This window comes from Urocitellus parryii, chromosome 16 (genome assembly GCF_045843805.1).
Source record: "Urocitellus parryii isolate mUroPar1 chromosome 16, mUroPar1.hap1, whole genome shotgun sequence".
NCBI lineage: Eukaryota > Metazoa > Chordata > Mammalia > Rodentia > Sciuridae > Urocitellus > Urocitellus parryii.
The window spans coordinates 22,584,804-22,602,171 of record NC_135546.1 but is presented as its reverse complement, the minus strand read 5'-3'; the positions used below and the strand labels follow the sequence as shown (position 1 = coordinate 22,602,171).

The 17,368-nt window shown below is 36.0% G+C and overlaps 1 protein-coding gene across 1 annotated transcript; it reads left to right on the top strand.

Annotated features, from left to right (window-relative positions):
• Window positions 1-618: 618 nt before the first annotated feature.
• On the top strand, window positions 619-16,929 carry LOC144250633 (uncharacterized). The gene is made up of 3 exons (XM_077793530.1): window positions 619-771; window positions 1,229-1,339; window positions 16,288-16,929. Exons 1-3 carry the CDS (start codon window positions 619-621, stop codon window positions 16,927-16,929), a joined length of 906 nt encoding a protein of 301 aa, XP_077649656.1.
• Window positions 16,930-17,368: the final 439 nt, after the last annotated feature.

Sequence of the window (17,368 nt, the reverse complement as noted above, 5' to 3'; positions counted from 1 at the left end):
ATTAGGAAAACCTGGAATTGGCTTTCCTGGACTCCCAATCAAACGCAAATTGTTATTCCTTAAAGAGAGAGACCCTTGAGCCCTTCTTAATGAGAAGTGTTCTCTGTATTATGTGACTTTTTGCACCTCTGAATTGGGGGGACAAGACCAGAACTTTCTTTGGAAACACATTGACTTTGTTTGCATCAAGACAAGCAGGTAGGGTCTGTCTTTTGTTGTTGTTGTTGTTGTTTCTTTTTTCTTGTCAAGTGCAGAGTATTCAGCTGATAGTAAGGATGCACACCTGGGCAGGGGGTCTTTGGTTTTAGGAGGAGGCAGGATCCCATTGCCTGGAATCCAGGGGACTGTCAGGAACCAGGGTGGCCTTGATCTGTGCAAGGCTGTTATCCTGTGGCCACCGCAGCCTCAGCAAAAGCAAGGTGTAAAGCAACTCATTGAGACCCTCTCTCTAAATAAAATTCAAACTAGGGCTGGGGAAGGGGCTCAGAGGTCGAGGCCTCTGAATTCAACCCCCAGCGCACCAGAGAGCGAGGGAGCCCTGGTGCAGCTGCGGTTTACTCAGGTCTGCACTCTTGGGGTCTCTTCTGTGCTGATCTCCTTACTCTGCCTCCAGCCTCAATGTGGGCTCCAATAGATTCAACTCAGCTGGAGGAACATCAGCTCTCAGGCTGCCAACTGAGTGGTAAACTCCTCCAGGGCGCCTGCCAGGCGCCCAGTGAGCCTCCACCAGAGCTGGCCATGATGCACTGGGCAGTTCCTACGGGGCGAAAGGCCAGTTCTGCTTGGAGAATTTTGCACAGATAAACAGAGGACAAGTCAGCCTTTCGAAGATGCTTTGGGAGGTCTTATTATAGGAAGAGATCCGGGTGATGAAACTTTCAAGAATTGACTTCAATTTCCTAACATCAAACCCAACAGAATTTAGAATTCTGGTCACCCTAACCCTAACCCAATGCTGAGACCTCAAAAGGAAAAGAAAAATGAAAAAAGTTGCACCCAAACCCTGCCATTCTTGTTTCCTCTGCCTGGAGCGGATTTCACCCCCCTGTCACTCAAAAAGAAGGCTTGCTGGGCTCAGGCTTGGAGAGCAGAGACTGACTGATTCCCTGTCCAATCAGAAGCCCCCGTGCTGAGCGCTGTCCAATCCTGAGCGTAGCCAGCATCGGGGGGGGGGGGGCTCCGCGCTGGAAATGGGATTAATTTCTCCGAGGTCCTCGGTTCCACTCAGATTCCTGCAGTTGGACTCCAGGCTTCGCTCGTGCCCAGGATCCCTGTTGGCCCTGCCATGCAGGAGCCGAAGCTCCCCTGTGCAGGCTTGGCTGCTGGGCACCAGGAGATGGTGAGTGTGCTGTGGCACCTGGTGCCTGGACAGGGAGGCTCAGGAGGGAGGCGGGGCAGGGAGTCCCTCTGGTGGGATCGGCTGTGGGGGGGAACCCGAGTTGGCCGACACTGACTCCAGGGTCTCTCTGTAATCACAGGCCTGAGCCCATTGGAGACAGTGCCCCTCTGTCCCCCTGTCCAGCTGGGTGGAGAGCGTGACAGTGGCGGAGACTCCTGGCAGCCTCCCCATCCCCTGGGGCAGCATCAGCCCCTGCTCCAGTCCTTATCTAGCAGGTGAGGGAGGCAGCCTGGCGTCTTTCAGGGCTGTGGTGATTGACAGGTGGGACCACTAGAAGAATCCAATTCCAAGCCAGGCAATGGCGCACACCTGTCATTCCCAGGGGCTGGGGGTGGGGGCTGATGCAGGAGTATTGCAAGGTCAAGGCCAGCCTCCACAAGTGGGTGAGGCACTTAGAGACTCAGGAGACCCTGCCTCGAAAGCAAACGCAAAATAGGGCTGGGGATGGGGCTCAGTGGTGGAGTGCCCCTGAGTTCAATGCCTAGCACCCCCCCTCCCTAAAAAAATCAATTTTCCAAACACCATTTTCCTGCAGGAGGGAAGCTGCAGTGAACAGGGACCTTGCCTATTCCTAAACTAGTTTTGTGGAGTTTATTGTTTTTGTTGTTGTTGTTGTTATAGTTGTTGTTGTTGTCTTGATAGTTAACAGAACAGTGCTTTCCCATTGAGCTCTCTCCCTAGTAGTTTTTATTCTGCTCGCTGGTCTAGCTAAGTTGCTGAGATTGGCCTGGTTAGGGTTGGATTAATAATGACTTTTCCGTTGCAATTAAGTGTATGATTTTTACAACCACGTGGTTTCGTGGGTGGACTCCATTGAAGTCGTGATTCCTTGATGACAATTGTAACAGAACAGCTTCACAATGCACGTGTTAGGTAATAACTTCTTCTTCTTATTATTTTTTTCTCTTATAATTTTTTGCTCTTATAATTCAAAAGTTTTTTGGTTAAGTTTACATATATTTAACTTTGTGGATGAATTTTAGGATTGGGTGCTTCCATTAAGAGAAAAGCATGCTGGATTGTTTATTAGTGCGTCATAGTTATACATAATACCACCTGCATATGGCACCCATGTAAAACTGACCCATGGTATTTTACACTATTTTTAATCTGAATATCCCATGACTATTAATGTATTATCTTGGTCCTATGAACTGATTTCAGCAAGTCCCTGTGGCAGGGCTATCGTGTCTTTAATGGCAAAACACTTTCCACAAATAATTAAGAAGCACTTAAATTCTTTGAGTTTATTAGAATTCTTTTATTTCCTATCTTCATTGATACTGTTTAATTTTCTCTCTGATAGGCATTTATTTCACATTTCTGAGGTTTTAAAGATGTTGGATTCTTTTTATTCTCATTATTGAACACATGCGTATCTCCTGTGCAAATTGGCAGCTCAAGTCTCCTCCCTGAATTTCTTCTGTGGTGGATTTCAGAGTCTTGGGACCCTGAGAACCACAACTCCGTGGGCTCTTTCCTACCCAAGGGGGCTGGGATCTGCAATTTTTGTTCAATGTGACTTTATGGTGCAGTCCCTCCTTTCTTAAGACATTGATTGCTTTGTGATGAAGGGACATTTAGATACCTGCTATTTGAAGGGGTTGTTCATGGCTCTAGCCTGCGTTTCTCTAGTAGTCTCTGTTCTCCTTTCTTAGAAGAGTTTTGGTTAAAGGTGAGGCAATTGGTTTCTTTCATCTGTCACTTCTCCTTGTTCTCTTTAATGGAGTCATTTGAGGATTAGAATTTTTGTTTTCATATATAGAATGTATAAATTTAAAAAATCTTTTTTTCTGTAACTTTGAAAAGGACTTTTTTTCATTCATTTTTTCCTTTTGTGAAACTGGGGATTGGAACCAGGGTGTCCTATTACTGAACACTATCCTCAGTCCTTTTAAAATTTTTATTTAAAAAATTTAATTTTTTCTTAATTTTTAAAAATCACTACTCCCTATTTATTTTTAAATTTAGGCAGGGTTTCACTCAGTTGCTAAGGTAAGCTTCACAATTTTGATACCCCTGCCTCAGCCTCCAGACCACTGAATATATCAGGTATGTAGCACCAAATGCATCCTATCTCAGTTAGTTTCTTTCTTTCTTTCTTTCTTTCCTTCTTTCTTTTTTTCAACTTTCTTTCTTTTTTCTAGATGTTTTTTAGATCATGATTTTTAATGGTTTTTATTATTTTTTTAAATACATGACAACAGTGGAATGCATTACAATCGTTATTTCACATAGAGCACAATTTTTCATATTTCAAATTTTCATGAACTTTGTGGAAAAATATCCATCACATTCCATCATCCTTGCTAATCCCCTGTGCCTTCCCTTTCCCTTCCACCCCTCTGCTCTATTTAGAATTCATCTATTCCTTCCATGCTCTCCCTCCCTACTCCACTATGAGTCAGCCTCCTTATATCAGAGAAAACATTCAGCATTTGTTATTTGGGTTTGGCTAACTTAGCATTATCTTCCCCAATGCCATCCATTTACCTGCAAATGCCATGATTTTACTTTCTTTTATTGCTGAGTAATATTCCATTGTGTACAAATGCCACGTTTTCTTTATCCATTCATCCACTGAAGGCCATCTATGTTGGATCCACAGTTTAACCCTTGTGAATTTTGCTGCTAAAAAAATTGTGACTGTGTCCCTGTAGAATGCTGTTTTTAAGTTCTTTCGGTATAAGCCAGGGAGTGGGATAGATGGGTCAAATGGTGGTACCATTACCAGTTACTTTGTCTATTTTTATTTGCTTCTTTTGTCCCAATTTCATTGATCTCAGCTCTGATTTTAATTATTTTCTGTCCTTTACTGCTTTTGGTGTTGATTAATTGTTTTTCCAATGGCTTTGAGATGTAATTTTAGGTCATTTATTTGACTTTTTCTTTTTTTAAGGAATGAACTCCATGCAATGAACTTTCCTCTTAGTAACGCCTTCATAGTGTCCCAGAGATTTTGATATGTTGTATCTGAGTCCTCATTCACCTCTAAGAATTTTTAAATCTCCTCTTTGTTGTTTTCTGCAACCCATTGCTCATTCACTAGCATATTATTTAGTCTCCAGGTATATGAGTAGCTTCTATTTTTATCATTGATTTCTAATTTCCTTCCATTATCATCTGATAGAATGCAGGGTAGTATCTTTACTTTTCTGTATTGCTTAGAGTTCCTTTTTGGCATGACATATGGTCTATTTTAGAGAAAGATCCATTTGCTGCTGAGAAGGAAGTGTCTTCGCCTGTTGAAGGATGAAATAGTCTAGGTATGTCAGTTAAATCTAAGTTGTTGATTGTATTATTGAGTTCTATAGTTTCTGTCTGGATATTGTTTGGAAGATCAATCCAGTGGCAAAAGAGGTGTGTTAAAGTCACCCAGAATTATTGTCTTGTGGTCTACTTGGCCCTTAAACTTGAGAAGAGTCTGTTTGAACATAGATGCTCCATTGTTTTGGGGGGGTTATATTTATAATTGTTTTGTCTTGTTGTTGTATGGTTCCTTTAAGCAGTATGTAGTGTCCTTCTTTATCCCTTTTGATTAACTTTCACTTGAATTCCACATTATTTCATATAAGAATAGAAACCCCTGCTTGCCTCCACAGTCCATGTGAGTGGTATGTGTTTTAATATTTATTTTTTGTATATGACAACAATACCTTTATTATTTAGTTTAATGTGGTGCTGAGGATCAAATACAGGGCCTTACATGTGCTAGGCTAGTGCTCTACCACTGAGCCCCAGCCCCAGCCTGAGCGATATATTTTTTTCCAACCTGTCACCTTTAGTCTCTCGGTGTCTTTTCCTATGAGATGAGTCTCTTGGAGGCAGCATATTGTTGGTCTTTTTTAAATCCAGTCTGCCTGTCTTTTGATGGCTGAGTTGGAACTAAACTTTCAGAGTTATTATTGAGACACCATTTGTGTTCCCAGTTATTTTTGTTTATTTTTTGGTATTTAACTAAGTCAGTTTCTCTTTGATAGGTTTTTCCTTTAGAGTGATACTACCCTTTTCTTTTTTTTATTTTTTATTTTTATTTTTTATTTTTTTTAATGTTGGTTGTTCAAAACATTACATAGCTCTTGATATATCATATTTCACATTTTGATTCAAGCGGGTTATGAACTCCCATTTTACCCCGTATACAGCTTGCAGAATGACATCAGTTACACTTCATTGCTTTACATTCTGATTTTTTTATTGTTGTTCAGTTTCTCCTCATGGAATATTTTGCCAAAACCTGTAGTGCAGGTTTCTGGTTGTAAATTCTTTTAAATTTGTGTATGATGGAAGGTTTTTATTTTGTCATAAAATAACATCTGAATTGAAATCTAATTGCTAATCAAAATTTAATATTGCTGGGTATGATTCTTGTTGGCATCCATTTCTTTCAGAGCTTGGTTTATATTGTTGCAGGATCTTGTAGATTTCTGGGTCTCAGTTCAGAAATCAGAGATCCTGATTGGTTTTCCCCATATGTAATTTGATTCCTTTCTCTCATGGCTTTTGAAATGCTCTGCTTCTCCTGTATGCTAGGTATTTTCATTATGATTTGCGTTGGTGTAGACCTGTAGTGATCTTGTTCATTTGGTGTCCTATATGATCCTTATATTTGATTTCCCAATTCACTCTACGTGTTTGGAAATTTTTCTGGTATTATTTCATTGAATAGATTGTCCATTTCTGTAGTTTAGACCTCTATGCCTTCATCTATCCCAATAGTTGTTAAATTTGGTCTTTTCATAGTATCTCACAATTCTTGAATCTTCTGCTTATGGTTTCTTACCATCTTCACTGGGGTCAACTTTATTTTTTCAAGATTATATATTTTGCCTTCAATGTCAGAGGTTCTGTCTTCCAAGTGACCTATTCTGTTGGAGATGCTTCCTTTTGAGTTCTTAATTTGGTTTACTGTTTCCTTCATTTCAAGGATCTCTGTTTTGTGGTTTTTTTTTTTCAAAATCTCTATCTCCTTATTGAAGGAATCTTTTTCTTTCTGTATTTGCTTATGTAGCTCTTTATCAAAATGATCCTTTGCTGCCTGTATTTTCTCTCATATCATCCTTTAATTGACAGAAAATTATGTACCTTCTCCCATTTATCCTGCTATTGTGACCATGGATTCTAATAATGTAGCATCTTTGTTTGGGGTACATTCTTTCTTGGTTTCTCATGTTGTTCATGCATCTTCCCTTCCAGCTCTGTGTTTTTAAGATATATAGCCATGTAGGCTTATCATTTTCCCAATGGGTTTCAATGCCTTTCTTTTTTAAAAATTTATTTTATTAAATACATGACAACAGTGGAATGCTTTACAATTCTTATTACACACATAGAGCTCAATTTTTTGTATCTCTGTACAGAAAGTATATTCATGCTAATTTATACCCTTATATATGTACTCATTTCTTTCTGCAATACAACTCTTATTACCCATATATATCACAGTTTTTCATATCTCTGGTTCTATATAAGGTATGTTGGCACCAATTTGGGTCTTCATACATGTCCTTTGGATAACGGTTTCATCACATTCCACAATCACTGCTAATCCCCTGCCTCTTCCCCTCCACTGCAACCCCTCTTCCCTATGTAGAGTTCATCTATTCCTCGTATGCTCCCCCTCCCTACCCCACTATAGTCAGCCTCCTTATATCAGAGAAACCATTCAACTATTATTTTTTGGGTTTGCCTAACTTCACTTCTCCAATACAATCCATTTACTTGCAGTTGCCATGATTTTATTATTGCTGAGTAAAATTGCATTGTGTATATATGCTCCATATTTTTATCCATTCATCCACTGAAGGGCATCTGGGTTGGCTCCACAGTTTGCTATTCTGCATTGTGCTACTATAAACATTGACATAGCTATGACCCTATAGTATGCTGTTTTCAAGTCCTTTGAGAATAGTCCGAAAGAGGAATAGCTAGGTTAAATGGTGTTTTCATTCCCAGATTTCCAAGGAATCTCTATATAGTTTTCCATGTTGTTTGCAGCAATTTGCTGTCCCATCAGGAGTGTATGAGTGTGCCTTTTCCCCCACATCCTTGCCAACACTTGTTGTTTGTCTTTATGATAGCTAACATTCTGACTGGAGTGAGATGATATCTTAGAGTGGTTTTGATTCGCATTTCTCTAATTGCAAGAGATGATGAACTTTTAAAAAAATATTTGTTGATTGATTCTGCATCCTTTTCTGAGAAGTGTCTGTTCAGGTCCTTGGCCAATGTGTTGGTTGGATTATTGGTTTTTTTTGGTGCTTAGCATTTTGGGCTCTTTATATACTTGATATTAGTTCTCTATCTGATGTGTGAGGGGTAAAAATCTACTCCCAGGATGTAGGCTCTCTGTTCACCTCAGATTTTTTTCTGAGAAGAAACTTTAATTTGAATCCATCCCATTTGTTGATTCTTGGTTTTAATTCTTGTGCTATAGGTATCCTATTAAGGAAGTTGGGGCAGCCTAGCCCCATGTGATGAAGATTTTGGCCTACTTTTTCATCTATTAGATGCAGAGTCTCTGGTTTAAATTGTAGGTCCTTGATCCACTTTGAGTTGAGTTTTGTGCATGGTGAGAGATAGGGTTTTAATTTCATTTTTTTTTAAAATGGATTTCCAGTTTTCCCAGCACCATTTGTTGAAGAGGCAATATTTTCTGCAATGCATGTTCTTGGCAATATTGTCTAATGTAAGATAATTGTAATTTTGTGAGTTAGTCTATGTGTCCTCTATTCTGTACCATTGGTCTACTGGCCTGTTTTAGTGCCAATACCATACTGTTTTGTTACTATTGCTCTGTAGTATAGTTTAAGGTCTGGTATAGTGATCCCACCAGCTTTGCTCTTCCTGCTTATAATTGCTTTAGCTATTCTGGGCTTCTTATTTTTCCAGATGAATTTCATGATTGCTTTTTCCTATTTCTATGAGAAATGTCATTGGGATTTTGATCAGAATTGCATTAAATCTGTACAGTGCTTTTGGTAGTATGGTCGTTTTGATAATATTTATTCTGCCTATGCAAGAGTAAGATAGATCTTTCCATCTTCTAAGGTCTTCTTTGATTTCTTTCTTTAAGGTTCTTTAGGTTTCCTTGTATAGATCTTTCACATCTTTCTTTAAGTTGATTCCCAAGTATCTTATGTTTTCTTTTTTTGAAGTTTCTGTAAATGGGGTACGTTTTCTTATTTCCTTCTTGAGGCTTTGTCACTGATATACAGAAATGCCTTTTTTTAATGTGTGTTAATTTTATATCCTGCTGCTTTGCTGAATTCATTTTTAGTTCTAGAAGTATTCTAATGGTGCTTTTGGGGTCTTCTAGGTATAGAATCGTATTTTCAGCAAATAGTGCTAATTTAAGTTCTTTTCCTGTAGTTATTCCTTCAATTTCTTTCATCTGTCTAATTGCTCTGGCCAGTGTTTCAAGAAATATATTGAATAGAAATGGTGAGAGAGAGCACCCCTGTCTTGTTCCAGTTTTTAGAGGGAATACCTTTAGTTTTTTTCCCTTTAGAATCATGTTGGCCTTAGGCTTAATGTAGAGAGCCAGTATGTTGTTGAGGTATGTTCCTGTTGTCTCAAGTTTTTCTAATTTTTTGATCTTGAAAGGGTGCTGTATTTTGTGAAATGGTTTTTCTGTGTCTCCTGAGATGATCATATGATTCTTACTTTTAAGTCTATTGATGTGATGAATTACCTTTATTGATTTCTATATGTTGAACCAACCCTGTATCCCTGGAAAAACCCCACTTGATCTTGGTGCACGACCTTTTTAATATGTTTTTGTATTTAATTTGGCAGAATTTTATTCAGAATTTTTGCATCTATGTTCATTCAAGATATTGACCTGAAGTTTTCTTTCTTTCATTTGTCCCTGCCTGGTTTGGGGATCAGGGTGATATTGGCCTCATTGAATGAGTTTGGAAGTGCTGCTTCTTTCTGTATTTTCTGAAATAAATTGAAGAATATTGGTATTTTTGAGTTTCTTCTTTAAAGGTCTTGTTTAAATCGGCAGTATATCCATCTGGTGCTGGGCTTTCTTGGTTGGTAAGATTCTGATGGCATCTTGTATTTCATCATTTAATATTGGTCTGTTTAAATTGTGTATGTTTTCCTGATTTAATCTGGGCACATCATATGACTTAAGAAATTTGTAGATGCCTTGAATGTCTTCTATTTTATTGGGGTATAGATTTTCAAGATAATTTCTAAATATCCTCTCTATTTCTGTAGTGTCTGTTGGGACATTGCATTTTTCATCATGTATGCTGGTAATTTGAATTTTCTCTCTCCTTCTTTTTATTAGCATAGCTAGGGATCTGACAGAGAACCAACTTTTTGTCAAGGTTTAATTGTTTCTTTTAATTCAATTTCAGTTCTAATTTTAATTATTTCTTGCCTTCTACAGCTTTTGCTGTTGATTTGTTCTTCTAGGGCTTTGAGATAAAATATGAGATCAATTATTGACTTTTTCTTCTTTTAAAGAATGAACTCCATGTAATGAAGTTTCCTCCTTGTACTGCTTTCATTGTGTCCAAGAGATTTTGATATGTTGTGTCTATGTTCTTGTTTACCTCTAAGAATTTTTAAATCTCCTCCTTGAAGTCTTCTGTATCCCATTGTTCATTCTATTTTACCAAATTGATTCACTCATTGAACTGCTTATAGTACTTGGAATATTTCAAGTTTGTCTTTTCACAAGGTGGAAGTGTCACTTTACATGTCTCCAAACATTAATATTTTATGAATATTTTACACATTGGGAATGTTTCATGGATGATACTTGAACCTAATTGTATTGGGGATCTCGATCTATCTCATGGATAGAAAGCAGAGAGAATAGGAAGCAGACTGTTTTCAAAAGCTTTTTTACCAGTCTTTTTGTCTCTCTTGTGAACAATCACCTTATGAGAATATCTCTGACAAGTATGATTTGCATTTAGAAAGTCCGCCAAATTTCACATTCTCTGATGGCAGAAAAGTTAGGAGTTGGGCTTTTATTCAGTGCTTGGGTTTTATGGTCTATATCCTTCACTTCACTCTGATATGGAATATACGTACTGTTTTTGGACTTATGTATTTTTCTCTGAATTAGATAATGGAAAGTATCTTATTACATAATTAAAGTCACTCTCCTACATGACAGTCAGTTTTACAAATTCTTCATTAAAATTAAAAACTGAATAAGGTTTGGTCCATGTTCTATTGATATAACAATTTTTATTTCAGGATCCATTGACATTTGGGGATGTCACTATTGATTTCTCTAAGGAGGAATGGGAATGCCTGGATCCTCCTCAGCAGAATTTATATAGAGAAGTGATGTTGGAGAACTACAGCAACCTAGTCTTTGTGGGTGAGCATAACTTTCTTCAAAATTCCTAATTATCATTATTTAGTTTTTTTTCTTGAAGTATATCATTTGGGAACTTCTCCACAAGAATGTGTTGCAGATTTATGCTTTCAATAAAGAAGATGGGGTAGTTCTTGGTGCTGAAAAGAAAATGTTAATGATGTTTATTTTCATCCTTAATGTTTTCCTTTGGTGGCATGATATATATCTTTCACTTGACATATGGTTGACTTAGAGGAATGCACTGATGTCAAATACTGTGGCCCACATATAGCAGAGGACATATTTGAGGTAGGCGAGGAAGCCTACATTCAAAAAGGTTCATTGAGACATTATCCACCAGAAAATATTTTTGAGAAGCTTTGAATTCTTTCTCTTGTTATCAGAAAAACCTGTCCTGTGCTTTGTGCTTTAAAATTATGTCATGTCCTGCTTTTCCTCCAGTAATGTCTCCATACATTCAAATTTACAACAAAACACTCCCCTTGCCTTGTGAGTGTCAATATTACCTGACAGCTCTTCCATAATTAAAAAATATATTTTTAGTTTTTAATGAATTTCCTATTTATCCATATATGGTGCTGAGAATTGAACCCAGGGCCTCACACATGCTAGGCAAGCTCTCTAACACTACTCTACAACTTCAGATCTTCTTCCATTATTTTCAGGAAAGTTTTGCACATTTCTGGAGACCTCTAGGTCCACCCATTGTAATACATTACTATCATAAGTCAGTGTCTCTAATCTTATTTGTACATTTTTTCATGAAAATTTCCGTATCATAGTTTTTTCTGATATGTGTAATGGATTTTCTGTGAAATTATCTGCCATGGAATGAATGTCAAGTTGGACCAAAGACTGCTGTTTTGAGAGATGGTGTACGTTTTATTTCAGTTAGAGGATTTGTAAAATAATACATCTGTAGATATTTATAATTTGCTTTTTAAAAAAATTGTGTACAGTAGGTTTCCTGTTATAGCCTGGGTTTCCTTTTATCAGTTAATTGCTTCACAAACTAAGATATGTATGATTCCTGTTTGTATTGCCAATAATATTATATGTGCTTTTGCTTGTATAAATATTAAGCCTCTTTTGTCCATGACTTTTGTATTTTATCTTGATTGGCTTTTGATTCTGCCCATGTACTTTGAAATTTAAGTTTTCTATGTATAAGTATAATGGGGATTGATGGCAGTGATACTCTCATGCTGAACTACAAGCTCCTTTTCACTCATATTTGGTAGAGGTTCTCACTAAGTTATTGAGGATGTCTTGAATTTGCAATTCTCTTGCCTAAGACTTCCTAGTAGCTGAGATTACATGCATGCCCATCATTTGTATACTGATGAGTTTGTTATTATTTATAAAATAAAGACCACATTATTTTAAATGTAGCTTTGAGAAATGTTGCAATTCTCTTTCTTTTAATTTTTATTGTAATCAAAACCACAAATAAAACTTACTGTCTCTAAAATTTTAAATATACAGTTCAGTAATAGTAATTCAAATTGTTATGCAATATATATCTACAAAGTTTACATCTAAAAAAAAATGCCTAGAAAGCAAGGGCTCATATCTGTCTCCTCATCACAAAACTATTCTCTGTTGTTCAGAAAGCTTCTTTTTAAGTTTAGAGATGTCATGTTCATAAAATTCTGCAGTATTCTTTCAGTGACATTTCAGTTAACCTCTTGTACATACATTTTGTAAAATATATAATTAGAATAAATTATTTGACTTCAAAGTTCTATAGTTTGTATATTCCAATATGGCTCATCGTTCTTTTCAAGGGATATTTGGTTTGCGTGCCCCATGATGGCTCTGTTGAATAACAATGTAACAACACTGGTGTGCAATGTTTTTAATTTGCTATTGATGTGAGGGCTTATTGCCACACTCACTAAGAACTCCATCTACCTGACTCCATGTTTGCATTTACAATTGAATGCTGTAAATTTTAGTATAATTTTAGCAGGGAAATAGTCTTATTTGTATTTTGTGGTATATTCATACAATTTAAAGGATATATTTCTCTGCAAAAAATTTTTTTTAACAATGGGAGGTTGATGAATCCTACATGGAGCCTCTAGTTAAATTTAACTAGTATAAACATCTTTAAATTTAATCTTTCAATTTTGAACAACAGCATGCCCAAGAGTTTTCAATCAACTGACACATATTTAGGGATTTTTGAAAATCCCTACCACTTTTGACTTCAAATATTGATTCAATGTTGGTTACAAAATAACTATCACTTAAATATTTATTAACCTTTGTTTTAATATATAAAATTGATCTAACCAGCATAATATCCCACTGGTGATTAAGAACACGGATTCTATAAGTCTATAGTAGTTTCAAAATATTTTCAAAGTCTTATGATTTGCAATTACCATTTTGCTCCCCTGTATTTTCCTTTTCAGTAAGTGGGGATTGATGTCTCTTAGTATGACAGTGATTCTTTGTTTTTATTCAACCCTCTCAGTGTTTTCTTTGTGTGTTTGGGGAGTATGAGGTATGTAGCGAATGTATTTACGCTTAATTCAGAAGCTAAGGGAAAGGGTACTTTTCACTCTTTTGCCTCTTTTCAAAGTTTTTTTTTTAATTTAAAATTCTTTCTATGTCCTATAACTGTCTTAAACTATGTTTTGTGTACTATAATTTAGAAAGCCCAGGTTTTGTTTGATCATTTTTGTATGTGTCATTATTATATCCTTTTGCTTTCAGTATGTGTGTGTGCTTAGATTTAGAGTATCCTGTAGACTACCAACAGTTGCAATATTTAGAGTTAATTCAGATATCCAAGTTTTGTTTTGATCAGAGTTTTGTAATCTTGCATTTGCCAACAAAAAGTCTAAAACTGAATAGTCTCCTATTCATACTTTGTATGAATATCAACTTGACTTCACTTTATTAAAAAACTGAATATATTTATGTGTCCTTTTAAAATTATATTATTGTTACAGGTATATATGCCTACTAACAGTATTGTTGTTATGCTTTTTTTTCTTTCAAATTCTATTGCAAAATTACATGTTTTATGACCCATCATTACAATAAAATAGAATTGTTTTGCCAAGAAATGTTTAAAATTTCTTAGGACTTATGATGCTGTGCACTTACATTTTATTATGAAAGATTTCATTTAGTACTTTTTGGAGAACAGATCCAGTGTTGATGAATAGTGTGTGTATTTTTATATGTTTAAAGTCTTCATTTTCCTTCTCTTTTGAAAGGTAGTAGCTGTGAATATAATGTCTTGGTTGAATATAGAAAGACTAGAATTTCTTCCTTTGTTGTGAAGATTGGATTTCACAATTATATAGTTACACATTTCTAGGTTACCCATCTTTTCCTCTTGGATGCTCTCAGTATTCTGACTTTTAAAACTTGGATTAAAAACTACTTTAAGTCTTTACAACATGGAGAAAACTCAGCTGCTTGGATGTTCCTTGTTTTGTATTTTTCGAGATGTGTTTATTAGTACTGGAAAGAGAACTAAAGGGTGATTTAGCACTTTGCATTTTTCCCTTTGTCTGGCCTTCAAATTTTGATGCTCTAGCTCAACCTCCTATGTTGCTATGTACAACCACTCCTGACTCTTTCCGACGTTTTCTAAAGAAAGTCTTTAAACATACATTTTCTGCTTATTACCATTAACAATTCTTGACTAATTTTTATTCTGTTTTTTGTGTGTTGGTTTAGTTCAGTAAACTTCTTTTAAATGATAATTGACTATTCCCTTTGAGTGATTCAAAACTTTGCTTACAGTTGATTTAGCCATGTTTTTTTCTGTTGGTAAGCAGGAACCCCTTTTTGAACAGTCCCCAAATATTCACATGTTTCATATTTTTATCTTTAATGAAACAGAAGAAAGTTGGTAGATTTTGAAAATATATTCTGAAGGAGCAAAATCTTTGTGTAACACAATGCATTTTTCTCTACTATATTACTCTCCATAGTAATGTACTCATCTTGGATACTGTGAACACAAAGATGATTAGGACAATCTTCAAAGTAATTTTCTGTGTGTATTTTTATTTGATTTATATATTTCTACAGTAATGATGGACTTGGATTTAATAATCCACTCCCCTGCTTATGTTATTATTTGCTGTAATTTCTTAGGTTTCCAAAATATACTCAACCCAGTACATTAAGTAAACATGTTTGTTATTTTTATTTATTACAGCCATGACTTCTCATCATCCTCGAGAAATTTTACCAGAGCAGGGAATAAATGAGAGAGAGGGAAGATATGGAAAGTGTGACTTTGACTATCTACAACCAAGAAAACAATGGGAAAATATAGGTGAGAGTAAAGTTCAAAAATCATATTATATTAGACAAAATCAATCAGTAGTCCCTATTTATGATAAAAATTTTTTTGTCAAAAGACACCAGAGACAATTAATATCTGAAACAAAAATTCAATGTATTCCAATTATTTTGAGGAGTTTTATATGTCTTTAAGAATAAATCCACAGCCATTTTTGAACTGAAAGGCAATGTGGAAAATTTGAAATCTAGTCCATGCATCAGGTTTTAACTTGGCCAATTATAAAAGTAGCACTGAGTTAAAATTCCAGTCAAACATTTGTACAGAAAAGATATTTCTAAAAGTGATCCTTTTGGGAGTTTCTTTATAAAATGTCCATTTTCTGAAACAAAAGATTAATTTCTCCTTGTGCCCAAATGGACAATATTAAGAATTGTAGAAAAGTTTCTACTTCCCAGTATTGCTCAATGACAATTCTGATACAGATTTCTGGAAAGTGCACTATATAGATAATGCTATAAGTAACACATTAAGCCATGTATCTACCCTGAGTAATGACCAGTATATTTACATTGGTGATAAAAATTATGAATATAGAGAAATCCTAGTTCTTTTCTGAAGGAAATTTACCAAGATGAAAAATGTAGGAAAGTCTTGCTTTAGTGATCAAAAACTAGTATTCATTAAAATATTCGTAGCCAAGACAAAACCTGCAAGTGTAAGATATGTGAAAGGGCTCTTAACCACAGTGCAGAGCTTGCTTACTACAAGAAAATTCATATAGAAAGAGAGCCCTATATGTATAGAAGATATTGAGCAAGCAAATGCTTTCCTATATTTTTTAAACAAAGCAGATACTATGACAGTGATAAATTCTACAAATTTAAAGAATGTGAGAAAACTTTTAGTGAAAAGTTTCAACTTGTTAAGTAACAGAGGATTTATACTGAAGGAGAGACCTGTAAATGTAAAAAGTGTGGGAAAGCCTTAAAAACTTTTTCAACTCTTACTGAACACCAAAAAATTTATTCTGCAGAGAAGACCTACCAATGTGAAGAATGCAATGCACTCAAGAACTTTACTCAACATCACAGTGTTCATTCAGATGATATGCCATGCAAATGCAAAGAATGTGACAAAACTTCTAATAAAAGCTCAAATCTTATTTGTCACCAGTGGACACACCCTGGAGTGATGCCCTACATATGTAAACAATTTTGCAAAGGTTTCAGTCAAAAACCAAGCCTTAAAAATTGCCAGAGAATTCATACTGGAGAGAAGCCCTACAAATGTAAAGTGTGTGGCATGAGTTTTAATAGAAACTCAAATCTTGATCGCCACAACAGGATTCATACTGGAGAGAAGCCCTACAAATGTAAAGTGTGTGGCAAGAGTTTTAATACAAACTCAAATCTTGGTTGCCACAACAGGATTCATACTGGAGAGAAGCCCTACAAGTGTAAAGTGTGTGGCAAGAGTTTTAGTGAAAAATCATCACTTACTCAGCACCAGCGAATCCACACTGGAGAGAAGCCCTACAAATGTAAAGAGTGTGGCAAAGCTTTTAGTAGAATCTCACAGCGTAATTGTCACAAAAGGATTCATACTGGAGAGAAGCCCTACAAATGTAAAGAATGTGGCAAAAGTTTTAATCAAAAAATAGTACTTACTCGGCACCTGAGAATCCACACTGGAGAGAAGCCCTACAAATGTACAGTGTGTGGCAAAAGTTTCAGTCAACAATCATCACTTACTCATCACCAGCGAATCCACACTGGAGAGAAGCCCTACAAATGTAGAGAATGTGGCAAAGATTTTAATAAACAATCGTCACTTACTCGACACCAGAGAACCCATACTAGAGAGAAGTCCTATAAATGTGAAGAATGGCAAAGCTTTTAATATTGAAGAAAACATCTTACTAAACATTACAGATTTTACACTGGAGAAGTTTTACAATGAAAACATTGCATCAGTGTCTTTGAGGATGAGTCAACCCTTATTTCACAGCAGTTCAACACTATTTCACACCAGAGAGATGATAACACAGAAATTATACAAGTGTAAAATAGGTGTCAGAGTCTCCAATAGGTTTTCACACCCTACTCAGCACCTCAGAATTCATACGAGTGAGTGGACATGTGGAAAAATTTTTGGAAAGCTTTTGGCCATTGATCAAACATTTTTTAAACACTGGAGGATTTATAGCATATAGAAACCCATAGATTGTGTCCAAGACTGTATTCAAATTTCCAACATTTTTTAATTACTGACCTCATATCTGTAGCAAATGTGGAGTAGCATCTGTCCAAAGTGTGTACCTTAGATAACAGCACAATAT

What these genes read in the sequence shown, in the direction of transcription:
- LOC144250633 (XM_077793530.1), top strand. Translation starts at nt 619, where the DNA reads ATGTGGGCTCCAATAGATTCAACTCAGCTGGAGGAACATCAGCTCTCA. An exon ending in CAGTTCCTACGGGGCGAAAG is followed by an intron (nt 772 to 1,228) that starts GCCAGTTCTGCT and finishes GGTTCCACTCAG; the next exon opens with ATTCCTGCAGTTGGACTCCA. An exon ending in CTGCTGGGCACCAGGAGATG is followed by an intron (nt 1,340 to 16,287) that starts GTGAGTGTGCTG and finishes AAAAATTGCCAG; the next exon opens with AGAATTCATACTGGAGAGAA.